The sequence below is a fragment of the Phalacrocorax aristotelis genome, chromosome 5 (genome assembly GCF_949628215.1).
Source record: "Phalacrocorax aristotelis chromosome 5, bGulAri2.1, whole genome shotgun sequence".
In the NCBI taxonomy this organism is placed as follows: domain Eukaryota; kingdom Metazoa; phylum Chordata; class Aves; order Suliformes; family Phalacrocoracidae; genus Phalacrocorax; species Phalacrocorax aristotelis.
The window spans coordinates 23,581,480-23,595,310 of NC_134280.1; the positions used below are offsets into that span (position 1 = coordinate 23,581,480).

General features: G+C 38.3%; 1 protein-coding gene across 4 annotated transcripts in view; it reads left to right on the forward strand.

The window, feature by feature from the left end:
* The first annotated feature begins 1,235 nt into the window (after positions 1-1,235).
* Positions 1,236-13,831, forward strand: part of DYNC1I2 (dynein cytoplasmic 1 intermediate chain 2) — a 31,702-nt gene continuing 19,106 nt past the window's right edge. The window contains exons 1-6 of one of the 4 annotated variants that reach the window (XM_075093442.1): positions 1,236-1,369; positions 3,086-3,203; positions 5,155-5,269; positions 8,751-8,841; positions 12,421-12,480; positions 13,666-13,781. In XM_075093442.1, the coding sequence (XP_074949543.1) occupies positions 3,096-3,203; positions 5,155-5,269; positions 8,751-8,841; positions 12,421-12,480; positions 13,666-13,781 (490 nt within the window). In that variant the 5' untranslated portion in view covers positions 1,236-1,369; positions 3,086-3,095. Of the gene's footprint in view, positions 1,445-3,085; positions 3,204-5,154; positions 5,270-8,750; positions 8,842-12,420; positions 12,481-13,665; positions 13,782-13,831 lie in introns of all 4 variants that reach the window. The other 3 variants (XM_075093440.1, XM_075093443.1, XM_075093441.1) reach the window with 3 other exon arrangements.

Here is a 13,831-nt window from a genome sequence, read left to right on the forward strand (position 1 = left end):
TCCAGCGATTTTAAATACATTATACCAATTTGTAATAGCAGAAAATTTAACCCTCTCTGGAGCTGATAGCTACTGCCTCTAAGAACTTCATTTTGTAGTGTTGTGAACACATGCTCCACTTGAACCGTACGAGTAGTCCATATTAACTCTGCTTTGGTAAGCACAGTTTTGGAAGATCAGCAGTCTGAGGAATCAAGCAATTAATTGAGATCATGGTCAGTAGCACTAGCTCAGCAGTTACAAAAAAAAGGTAGAAAAACTTGATATATGTTTCTACAGGATACAAGTGGCAATAACTAATTTAGGACTACAGGGGAACAGCAAAGTCACTACCAGTTGGTACTTGTGTCAAAATGAACTGTGTACCTTCATTCCTGCATTTCCGCACTGACGTGGTTTGGGTTTGGCACTGCTTTACCCTGTTGAGCACACAGTGAACCAGTCTGTTGATGTATAATGCCACATCAACCCGACAACCAAACTCCACTTACTGACATCCACGCAACACAGATTTAGTGGGGGTAATTTTGTCCCTAGCCAGACACTCACAGCAAATCAGGCTTTTATATATTTTATCCTCACGTCACTGAAGTGATGATGGCTACCAGCCTGTCTAGCCTACGATTGAAATCACACAGTTCAATCCGTGTCCGCATCGGGCTGACTGGTCTCGCTGCTTGCCCGCCGGCACGGCGGTGGCCGGCGCGGATCCCCACTCCCCGGGAAGCCTAGCCCAAGGAGGAGGCTAAGGCCCGCCGAGGCGCCCCGCCGGGCCCAGGCCTGCTCTCCTCAGGGCCCTCCTCAGGGCCCCCCGCCAGGCGAGACCGCGAGGCGCCACCTCACGCCCCATCGAACTGCCGCCGCCAGCTGACCGCAGCAGAGCGCGCATCGGCGCGCGCCCGCCGGCCCGCCCCCTGGCGCGCGACGGCGCTCTGTTCCCGGACCCGCGGTCGCCACTGCCCCCAAAGACTACATCTCCCATCATGCAATGCGCGGGTGCGCCCAGCGGGGCGCGGGGCGTGTCGGGTGTCGTGGTTCTCAAGGCGGCCTCCCCGGTGGTCGGCGGGAGGGGTTTTGTGTTCAGTCTCTGGAAGCGCTGCGGTTTCGCGTTGCTCCTCCTGGCAGTGCGAACGGGTGGGGCGTTGGATTCTGAGCGCACCGCGGCTTCGTACAAGCCTTCTTGTTCTTCCGCGGTGCCTGTGAGTTCCTGTGTATCCCGCAACGCTTTCGGAGCTGGTTCGGCCCTCGGCGCCCGCCGTAGGCCGCTGCCTGTCAGCTGTCGGCGCCTTTGTGAGAGGAGCGGCGGAAGCGGAGCGGGGCGCGGCGCGGCGGCCGAGGGTGGCTGGAGCAGGAGGAAGCCCCGCTGCAGGTGCGCGGGGCTCCCGCGGCCGTCTCGCTGTGCCTGGGGCTGCTGTCCTTCCCGGCTGCGTGCCGCTGCCTCCCGGTGGGGACCCTCCTCATTTCGGCCTCGCCCGGTGGAGCGAGGGGCGCGGCGGCGGGGCGGGGTGGGGTCGGGGTCGGCCCGCTGCGGGGAAGAGGGTGCGGGCGGGCTCCGGGGGGCGCTGGCGGCGCTGCCTTTGGCCGGGCCGGGCCGGGGGCGCGGTAGGGCCGTGTCGGGCTGGTGTGCGCTGCCGGGCCCCCTCCCCGCTGTGGCCCGGGCGGGGCTTGCGTCGGGAGCCCGCTGCGGGCCGCACCGGTTCGTACCGCTGTTACCTTAAGGTGGAGTGGGCAGCGCCGGGCCCCCCCTGTGCCTCCCCCGCCCCTCCTCTCTCCTCTGGGACGGCTCGGTTTGTGCCGCTTTGCTTTCCTGGCTCGGCATTGGAAAGGCGGGTGGGGGCGGGAATCCGTGGTGTGGTGACAACGCGCCTCCCTACTGCTCCTTTTAAGTGGCACGGGATTGCCATTTGCAGTCGCCGACAGTAGATGTTTTAAAAATTTATTTACTAGTACGTAAGTGTTTGCAGGCAACATGGAGGAATACACACATTTACGCCAGTATGCATCCTACTAAGTATATTGGGAAAGGTGTATGAGGCTTGCATCATTTTGCATCCTTTTCTGTGCTTAGATGTGCTATGCAAACACTTGCAGTTACTCTTAATTTTGAATTACTGAATAGTTATATTACTAATGCTTAATCTGGTGTCATTGTTATCAAGCATAGTGTAAAAACAGTTAGAGATCCTTTATCTGTTGTAGAATCACTTCTGTACTTTCTTTACTGACTTGCATTTGCTTAAAAAGAGTAAAATTAAGCTTTTCCTCACTCGGCCCATTCACACAGTTTTTCATACCTGTGTCCTGAATCCTTGTTAAGTTCTGAAGTGGTTTTTTTTCCCCACCTTTTGTTTATTGTTGACCTTCTTGTGTGTATTTAACTGAGCTAGCTATGTAGCAAAACTTTTTGTAGAATTTTTTTTCTTCAAAAGATCCAACAATTTCTTAGCAGTGTACAAAAAGTTTGGTGAGAAAAGTTGATAATGCACATATTTTACAAGGTTTTTTGACCATCACAGTTGTACTTATTTTTCCTTACAATTTATATTAATCCTACTAAATCTTCTAATAAATCTGTATTTTTGAATCCTACAACTGTATGTAGAAGCATGTATAGCTTACATAGTGTTAAGTTATAGCATGCCAATATTTAACCTGTTGAAGTGGAAAGTAAAAGATAGCTATTTTGTTGGTACTCTCCTTGCTGTTTTCAGTCTCATAGTTGGCTCTGTAGCTGTACAGAAATCTAGAGAAAGATCAGATAGTCCCATCTTCAGTACCTAACACTTCCTTCAAAACAGTTCTTTCAGACAGTGTCAGAACTACCTTAGGAATGGACACTGTCAGCTTATCAGTTCTGTCTTAAATCAATCCCTTTAGTACTGAGAATGTGTTAAGTGAAAGAAATGTGGAAATAGGAATGCGATTTCTTCTTAATTATTATTTTAAGACTTCTCAGAGTTCTGATTTTGGTAAGCTAGTGTAGTTCCTTTAACAATAGCTTCCTTAAAGGAAATCTGCTATCTTTTAAAAAAAAAAAAAAACAAACAAACAAAAACCAAACAGTAGTATGATTTGTGTTGATCAGTGTTTCAGCCATGTCTGACAAAAGTGAACTGAAGGCGGAGTTGGAGCGCAAGAAGCAACGATTAGCTCAAATCAGAGAGGAGAAGAAAAGAAAGGAGGAAGAAAGAAAGAAAAAAGAAGTAAGAAATAATTTTCTCTTTGACGTTTGACTGTTTGCATATGGAACTTTCCCAAAATTTAAGGGTAGGTTCACTTAATCATTTGCTACGTGTTATTCAGGGAGGGTCTATTTAATGGTCTGTTGCTGATGCAAATGTAGCACTTTTGTTTTCTGACGGGAGCAAACACCTACTGTTTTCTTTAGAATTATCCATATGGTAAGTTAGACTGTAATTTTTTTTTAATCCTACACTCTCATAAAGTTTCGATTTCTAAAGCTACTTGTGTGCATGGGACATTGTTAATCAATTTGCTGTAAAGTATTGCACAAAAGCTCTGCTTAATGAGTTGTGATGGTGTTACTTAGAGAACTCATTTCTGAAGTGCATTTCTGAGGATGTCTGTATGAATTGTCTGACTGTCAGTATTATTATTATTGTACAATGTGCTACATTCTTCTACTCTTTGACTCATCTTTAGCCTGAATTTTAAAATCAGAGCAGCGCTCAGGATGTATATGCTACTCGTGTGTTAGACCTGGTTTGTTAAGTCTTCTGGACTTCTCTCTGCTGAAGTATGTGACAATCAGTGATTTATTACTGTTTTTCTCCTGAATGCAGATTATACCTCATAAAAGAAACTTTTGCTGGAATATTCTGGTGTTAGGGGTACTTTTTCAAAACTTCCTGTGTTTTGGTTATGACCTTGTAGGCGTTCTAATTAGCATATGACCAAAGACTGGGCAGCTGTCAGCTACATGATTCAGGCAAAAAGGAGAGGGAAATACCTCAAATCATGTTCTGATGATCTTGTACACTACGTACTGCCTGTATCTGAGATTCCACATGTGATGCAATAGCTTATCAGTTGAGAACTTGCTCTAAAATTTGGGAATTCCTTTTTTAAAAGGAATTGTGCAGTAGATTAGAATCATAATGTGCAGTTGTGTGAGGAGCACGACTGTGTCTTTAATCATGGCATAGGGATAGAATAGGTTGGTCTATGTTTCGGTCTAGATTTTGCTGCTTATATTAAAGGCTTGTATTTGTATTATTTATATTTATAAAAATAATCATTTGCCAATGACTGGGTTGTGAACATGTTAAGCTGTGAATTATATTTCTGTAATTGGATGAACAGTTAAATGAGTGTGGGAAGATACGGAGTGTTCAGCATCTTTCACAGTAGGGCTTGTGTTATTTCTAAATCATAAGGATGGGGGTGTACTTTTTATTCTTTTTTTTTTTATGAAATCTAGCAGATAACAGAACTTAAAACTACTTAAATGCACTGTAAACTTGAAGTTACTGCAAAGTGTTTTTTTAGACTTCTTCTATTTTTTTGTGAAACCTGAGTTTCAGAAGAAAGCTTTCTCACTAAGCAGCTTGTTGATGCTTTTGTTTTTAAAAGTAGCTTAAAATGCACAGACAATCATCACTTTGACATTTTATAGGTAATTTCTTAATTGCTACACACTTTATGTGCTCTATCTAGTCAAGCGTCCTAATACTTTCTTGACCAAAGAGGGGTGTGTCTTACTGTCATTCTAATTCTACAGTGTTTTATTTGACACAGTTATTGCCATTTCAAAACTGGAACAATATGACTGTGGCTTTAAAATACTTTTTATACACAGGTACATTTTTTCCAGTCTTTGCATTTTACAGTGCTTAGCATTAGTGTAAAAAAAAAAAAGTATCCTTTGTGTCAGCCATTTTGACAAGTGAGAAGACACTTTTATGCATATTATATGTCTTTTAAAGACTGTACCAAAGCTACAAAATTTTGTGATTCCCATCTGTCGTTTAGTTTATCTACAGAAAGGACCATTAGAATTACTAGAGTCAAACATCTAACCTGTGTGGTGATAGGTTTTTTCATGCTACTGAAACCTATGAGATCGCAAAAAACAAATGGAACAGTTTTTAATACCTGTTAAATACTATAACTTAATTATTGAATTATTTTTAGACTGATCAGAAGAAAGACATTCTTCCTGTACAAGAAGAATCTGATCTTGAAAAGAAGAGAAGAGAAGCTGAAGCATTACTTCAGAGCATGGGCTTGACACCAGAGTCTCCTGTTGGTAAGAATGTTAACATTAGTTTGAGATAGATGTTTGGGAGTTTTTTGTTTGTTTGTTTTTGTTTGTTTGTGGTTTAGGTGGTTTTGGGTTTGTGGTTTTTTTTGGTGTGGTGGTTGGTTGGTTTGTTTTTGTTAGGATTATGGTATTTGTATAACTAGCATGAAAATTCTATGGCCCTCTTTTGTGGGGTATACATGTCTGTTATAAATGTCAAGTGATCTGCTTCAGTACACTTTACTAGTACTATTTTGTAAAATATGTGTTTTACACTTAGTGGACTATTTGGAGTCCTTTAGTTAAAATATATAAATACTATGTATTTCTTGTTCTTTTTTCTTTTTTCCGATTTCCCCTGTACGGTATTCTTCTGTTTTTTTTTCCTTTTTCTTTTTCATAATGTCAAATTTTAATTCTGATATTTTTGTACAGAGTTGGCTTGTTTCCTTTCTGCATCTTTTACACCCTAATTTTCTTTATCTCAAGTACCTGACTGACTTTGATGGAGTAATAGCAAGGCTAAGTATAAAATTTAACTATCAAGGATGATAATTCATATATGTGCCACTGTTGGATGGGTTAGCATATTGGTTGTTGCTTTTAAATAGCCACATCTCTCTGGAAGATGAAAGTAGCAATTCAACTCCACTTTCGCCTCTAGCTCTGAAATCTGAGGGATTTAAAACTTATTTTTCAGTTTGGCTCAGTGGTGAGGATCTATTTCAACTGGGTTTGCAAATAAAAAATAATTTTTATAAATGCAGTATAGCTGTGACTGTATTTTCATGGTTGCTTTTGCGTAGTCCTCAAGTGTTCAAAAGTGAACATGTAATAAACACCATTACAGCTTCTCCCATTCCAACAGCCACAGCAGTCATTTTTAGTAGTTTAGTAGTAGTCTCACAGTTTAGAAACAGTGTTTTAAGTAATCAGTTCTTATTCACCAGAGATATTGTTTGGCAGACTAACAGTTCAGTATTTTCTTGTGTGAGGTCTTGTGAAGGCAGGTGATAAGACCCTTGCAGAAATGCAAGTGGTAGTGGTGGCTGGGTTTTTTTAGATCTGTGAGAGAGAATCTAAAAACCACAGGACAGTCAGTCCTCAAAGCAAGTCATTGCATAAACTGTTCTTGAAAAGCTCTTTGAGGTGCTGGTGTGTAAGACTGGGGCACACCCCTGCGAGTGTTGTTTAATTCCATTGAGCACCTACTTAACCACACCCTTCAACATACACAGATTCACAGGAAATCAAGTCTGTTCCCTTTCAAGATAGCTGGATTTGACCTGGATCCTCAATCAAGCTAAAATGTCCTACTCACTACCTCTCAGCGGCATGCCTGAGGCACAGGCTAGCTCTGCTGACTGGATGCTGGCAAAGTATGATAGTACAGTGATCATACGCCTGAACTGAAGGTAACTCACAGCTGACCAGCTTGGTGTGCAGATAGCTTGAGCTCACATTGTCAGTGTAGGTGGATAGCTTGAAATTAGATTCCTTCATAGAAAATTTGTACCAAAAATTCCTAAGGCAATTCCTGTCCCATTAACTGCCAGAAAGAGGTAGCTCTCTTATGGCAGAAGGGACCTTAACAATATAAGTATGCTTTTGATATCTGCCATACTCATTATATAAAAAAGCATACGTTAGTGAACCAAAATAACTTTCAAGAGGTATTACAGATTCATCCTCTATTGGGATAAGTGGAATTTTAGCTGGTCTTTTTCATAAGACTGTTGGTCTTTAAATAGGTTTCACCTCACTAATGGGTAGACTTTCTTGAAAGCAGTGTGCATCACAAGAGGGCACTGTAGCATCAAAACTAAGCTACTGAATTGTTTTGGCCATGCTTGCTGCTAGATAGAGCTGACTGACTTTGTAAATGGTAACGAGGTATGTTTCTAATGTTGCCTCTTCAGTTAAGAAAGGGTGACATTAAGATGTCATTGTTTCTGATAACACTCAAAAAGAATGTAGGAATATAAAGGCCTACGGGTGTTTCCTTTAGAAATTGTTCAGTAGGTGGTGATGATGCCTTGAAGAATATACATGTACACTCTCATATATATATACACACACATATACACCTATATTTATATGGATATATGTATAAAGTGAAAGTATGTGTATGTATGAATTTATGAAGTATAACTCTAGATGTATATAAAAGTCTCTCCTGTAGGAGGAATGAAGTTTTAATAAATTGAAGTATTTGCTGTCATACTTGTAAATTTAGGGTAGAAGTTTTTTTCAACCAGAGTCATGTCTCTCTTTTGGGATGGGATGGAAACATTCTTCAGCATTCACAATATGCTTGTGATTTCAGGAAATTATCTAGAAATGTTGCAGATCTAAATTCAGAATTCTCCCCTGCCTGACCCCTGACAGAGTGGATACCAATTTTTTTATATATATATATATATTAAAAATGTGTTCAATAATAGTTCTAACCATTATAGTATCTAACTATATTAAGTATCTAATCCATATAGTATCTAACTATGAAAGTTCTAATGTTTCATATATATATAAAACTTGTGTTCAGTTGGTTAAAGGTTCTTTTTAAGGGTTGGTAAGGAGTAAATGTGTTCTATGAATTTTTTACATATTGCTGAAAGCTGAGGCATATAAGGACCTTCAACATACACCCTGATCCTTAAGCATAAACCTGAGTTTCACTAAATAACAGGTTTCACTATTTATAGAAAGAAAAGTTGAAAGAAATACTGCAATAGCTTTGTGTTTGTATCGGATTACATTACATCATTCACTGTTATGTATCAGTTCCAAAAACCATGTTGCTTTTTAAACGGTAATTGCAATCTTCATCTACATGCTAAAAATGAACTGACTTTAAGAAGTTTCAATATAACTAGACTGTTTGTCAAGTAAGAAGAAAGGAAACACGAAAATCCTCCTAAACCCAACACTAGAAACTTTGTTGTAATACACAGGATTTATGTTCATTTGATTCAAACTAGAACAAAAATAACAGCATGCTTTATGACAAAACCATTTTATTGGTCCATGCTTCAGTGATTATATATTTTGAAACAAAGTTACCAGTTAAATACATTCAGTGTCTAATTTTCAAGAAAAACTGGTATCAAAGCTATCTTAACAACTGTCTTCCTTTTATGTTTAAGCAATGCCATTTAGTGGAAATCACCCTTTGAAAATTGATGCCATCATTTGTCAGAAGTTCCGTTAAAAATCTATTTTCAATTCATTTTTTCTTAAATGTCTTTCCCTCCATGTCTTTTTGAATGCACCTGATGCATAAATGCCAAACAATTGCATGAAAGTCCAGCATGAATTGTTAACATTGTCTTTTCCCCTCTCTTTCTACTGTTCATTTTCATCCATGTATTTTATGTTTGCCATCACGTTTTTTTTAATACTTCATGTTAAATTAATTTGAAAACATCCTAAGCTGTGCAACCTCTGCGAGTAGTAACAGCGGATACCTGTCTGTTTCACTATTTAGTCCCTCCTCCTACCTCTCCGTCTTCCAAGTCTGTGAGTACGCCAAGTGAGGCTGGAAGCCAGGACTCTGGTGATGGCGCTGTTGGATCTAGGTATGTTGCTTTCCTTGTCATATTCCTTTGCTTAATACTTGTATTCTGAATCATTAAGCTTTACCAGAAATCAAGGTTAATTACTTGATTATAATAGAATAATACAAGGTTACGGTGTTATTGAATCTGTGAACAGGGACTGTTTTACAGAAGTACTTTAAAATTTGAAATGCAGCTACACTTAGTAATTTGAAATTGCCAGCACTAACATGGAGTTGTTTAAACTTGCAAGTTAAAAGTGAAATGAGTCTGAATGTCTTGTGGTAATCTTGCTGTAAGCATGTATGTCTCAGGGCAATAGAAAACTGGAAAAGTCCAACTGGTGGGCTCTTCCCAGCTTTCTCTAAAGGGGGGTGTGTACGGATGATAGGCTGTTTCCTTTTTTGCTCTATTCTAGTTGGTCTAATAAAAGATACTGTCTGTAAACTTTGCCTTGCTTCTGATTTTAACCTTTTTCCTTACTCAGAACAGTATTTCTTGTTATTTCACCTTGCAGTCATCCCTGTAACACAACTACACCACTCACAGTCCCTCTCATTTGGCTAAAACATAGCACCATGTTAGTACACCTGCAGGGTGGGTTGGTTGTTGTTTGTTTTTTTTTTTTCAGTTCCAGTGCTTGCTACATCTATTTGACCATTTTTTTGTGCATGACAATTTGAGGAAATGCTGCTCTAAAGAGAGCCAGATAAATACTTCTGTTAAACTAGGAGTTTAAAGTGGTGATGTAGGGGTGATAAAGTGGGAAGCACTATTTCCAAATGGTATGTCTACTGTTTCCCATGCACAGTCTCCAAATCAGAACAGTATTTGCCTGATTGATAACTCATATTTTCTCAGCAAATTAAGTTAATGTACTTAAATTTTACTGCGTATACGTTGTGAATAAAGTTTAGTTAAAGCACACTTACTAAAGCAGTTATCAGTTACTTTTGTGCTTATATATTTTAGAGAAAGAATGAATACTTAAACTGCTTTGGAACACCTTTTAAAAAAGATTGCAATGACGTCTTGTATGCGTGTGGATTATGCATGCGTATCTACATACAACCTTAATCTGAAAAGACTCAAGATTTTAATTACCTGACCAAAAGCTACAAGCGCTATACCTGGCATTTCATATCAATATGAGACACATTAGAAAGACAAATTCTTCCACTGTGCTTGATAATCTTAAAACAAACCTTTTCATACTGGTATATTATTTCAGTTCTTATTTTTGGTCTGTGGCCATTTGTTCTCTGGTCATGCTGCAACTATACTTTACGAAGGTGATCACCTCAATTAGTTTAGTCTTTTTTTCCTCTGTGATGCAGAATCTTGCCAGTAACTTTACTTATTTAGTAATTAGTAGAGCAGCGTTCAGACTGTGTTCCTGTTGTTACTTCCATCTGTTTTGCTTTATTTTCATCATAAAGAGTTTTGGTTCCCAGTTTGATACTGTTCTTTCTATTTCCTCAGTTAAGAGTATAAATTCAAGACTGGAAGTTAATAGTTATTTTACTTTCAGCTTAGGTGGGTGCTTCATAGAATTGGTTGAAATGCAGAAAATACTTTTAGAGATATAGGAAGCATTAGGAATATGCCTACAGAGAAGTTTGGGCATATGTGAAAGATTAGGAACTTCTGTTCACTGAAGCCTGTAGATAAAGCCATTTAACTTAAGGCATAATAAACATCTGGAAAGCAAAATTAACAGTATTTTACATCATTTTGGTACACATGCAATAGGTGAATGTTATCTCAGACAGTTACCTTTATTTTAAAAGAAAATTTAATTTGAGAAATATTTAACGGTATATCCTGTACTGCTTGTTGACCTGAAGTATTTTAAAAGGCAGACTATCCCTGGTGCCACTGAAGTAACTGCTGAAAGGTAAAAGAACACTTTGAAAGCAGGAAAGCAACCTCAGTAAGGGCTAGGTCTTAAGCAGGCACAAAAGTTGGAGCCTTTTAAGTTTGTAGCTCTTTCCCCAACTTTCTCTCAAGTGGGACTGAAAAAGTTGAGGAAATGTTCGACAAGTATTGTGGTAATGCAGCATTTGGATCTGTAGATAAGCCACCCTTTGTAGAAGCAACATGAAGGTTGGGGTGGTGGTGGTTTGATTTGCCTTTTTGTTTTCTTTTTTAATGCGCAATTGAACGACATATGAGCAATATCCAGCTTGAAGTCTCAGGCACTAAATTAAACTCCAAGCTTAAACCTATTTGGGCAATAAAAATAGCACAGACCTAAAAAATAAGTGTACTCAGAATAATTGGCTTTATGGTGAAATGGTGTATTTTCTGATGCATAACAAATATGGAAAGGTTTTAGAGATCTAGGTATTAAGCTGTTGCTGTGGATGCAGTAGCAGTTATGTAGAATGATTTACTAAATATGAAGACAGTGGATTTGTAATTCTTAATTAAACTATAATTATGCTTCTAATGCATACTTACTACGAGAAGAAGGTAGTGCATGACACACCCATATTTATGAGTGTTTATGGCATCACCTGTACACTTTTGAGATCAACTTTACCTTCAGGAGTTCTGCACCTGGTTTATAAGAACATTTCCATCTAAGGGATGGAAATGGAAAATTAGCTTTTATTGACTTACCACAGTAAAATATTACATATTCTTTATTTTTAATTTGTTTATAAAACATGATTTAAAATAAGAATCTAGGCATCTAAGAATTTCAGAAAAATATTGCATGTTCATCTGTTAATCCCTCTCTTACGAACTTGTTATAAAATTCTGCCTAAGCCTGGTAGAAGGCAGTAGGCTAAATGAAAATTTGTGAAGGGGTGAAGGCTAAAAATGAAGGAAAGGGAAGATTTATTTCCCCCTTCATATTTCTTCTGCTACAAAAGTGACTTGAAATGGATCTGTTCTGTTCATTATTCCCCATGACTTTGAAATGTGTTATTAACATAAAGCCCACTATTTCTAAGAGATTTAAATATCTCAGATGAAGTTGGCTCTAAATCAGATGACACTTACAAGCCCAAGGCAGTGCTTAACCCATAATTACTGCAGTGTCACATCTTGGAAACTCTAGCAGTTCTCTATCCCAGTGGAAATGCATTTTTGCCTCTCTACCAAAAGGCTTATGTGTTGACTCATTTCCTTTACCAGTATGACAGTTTCCTCCACATATTTACTGCTCTGGGCAAGATTGCATTACGTTAACAAATCTGTCTTCGTATGACATGAACAAATCTGAACAGATTTAAAACAGAATTTGAAGTTTTTAATGGTTCTTGTCAGCATTTAAAATATTTTTATTTGCTGCTCATAAAGGCTACATTTGATTGCAGATCCTTAACTTTCAATCTTCAAAATAATTCAGTTCTTTTCTAATAGCTCTGAATGCCATGTTTGCTTTTTAACTTTTGTATTTACTGCATGTATTATTGCACTGAATGGTTGCTAAATTTCCCTTTACGGATGTTACATTGCTTTGTTTCTTGTGAACAATGAAATAACTATAAGCTTACTGTAACTCTAGCATTTCATAGTGTGTTTTTGCTTCACTAATCTCTGGCCTTTTTTGCTAATGCTGCATGATTGTTCAACCTGGGGTATCAGGACGCTGCATTGGGATACTGATCCATCAGTTCTTCAGCTTCACTCTGATTCCGATTTGGGGTATTGCATAGATTTCTTATATTCCCTCTTTCATGTACTTATGGATAATAAGAGTTTATTTTTTCTTTAAGACTTCAAATTGTTGTTAAGAGACTGTTCTGTGAGTAATAGAAATTCACTGTCTCTAGACTTAGTGCAGTTTGCTTGCAATGGGGAATTTTTATATTATTTAATATACGCAAGATGCTTATTTCTAATAAAACTTATTTATGGTTTTTTTGAGTATTTCTTTGGCAAAATATAAACTTTTAAAAGTTATTTTCAAAATAAAAAGCTTAGAATAACTCTATTTAAAAACAGAGTGACTCCCATATTTTCTTATAAATATGTTTATAAAAGCTGTAGCTCATTATAAGCACTTACTAAGGACCATATCATGCTGTAAGAATTATGATTCTGACCACTAAAACCTTTCAAAAGGGATTACTCTCTATTTTGCTTTTGTCTTAGGAGAAGGGTGGATAATAAGAAACAATTTGATATAGGTAAATTGTTTGATCGTTGCAGTATTACTACAATAATTCAGTCACTGTAACTTCCTATAAAAACTAGTTTCAGTATGTAATGTTATGTGGGTTTTGGAAGTATATTATGCATTGTCATTTGTTACTAGCTATATCTGCATTTATAAGATATTCCATAAGCTGAAGTTAGAAAGCTCAGAGGTTTTCAGTATCGTATTCTGGAGTAATGTATTATGGATAAATCACTTGTCAGTGCAGATTTGCTGTTCTTAATTCTAAATAGTATCTTAGAGGTAGACAAAGAAGGGCAGCAAAGTTAAGGACTAGGAAATGCTGTTTTTTAAGCTTCAAAATCCTAGAACCACTGCTGTACAAACATGACTCGTGAACAGATCTGTCCAACTGAAAATATGGATATGTCACATAGCAGTGCCCTAGTCAACCACAAAGAGCAAAACTTTAAAATTGTACCCTGTAATGCAGATATTATATATAAATATTTGCATACCTTCCTTTTTGTTGCAGATGTATAAATAGCTGCTGATTTTAAATAATAATAAATTTTAGTCATAATCATGACTTTTTCAGAGTTAAGTTTCCACTGGATTAAGTTTGTCTAAGCAGTGCTTTGATATGACAAGTTGGGTGTTATTCTAGGCAAAATGTGAAGTAATTAATGAAGTTAAAAAGTTTATCTGATTTCTCTATTAATTTTATTTAGACGTGGACCTGTTAAACTTGGAATGGCCAAAATTACACAAGTTGACTTTCCTCCTCGAGAAATTGTTACGTATACCAAGGAGACCCAAACACCTGTTATGACTCAGCCAAAGGAAGGTGAATGGTTAACTTCTTGCTACCTAAGTTGTTATTCTTTTATTTCATTA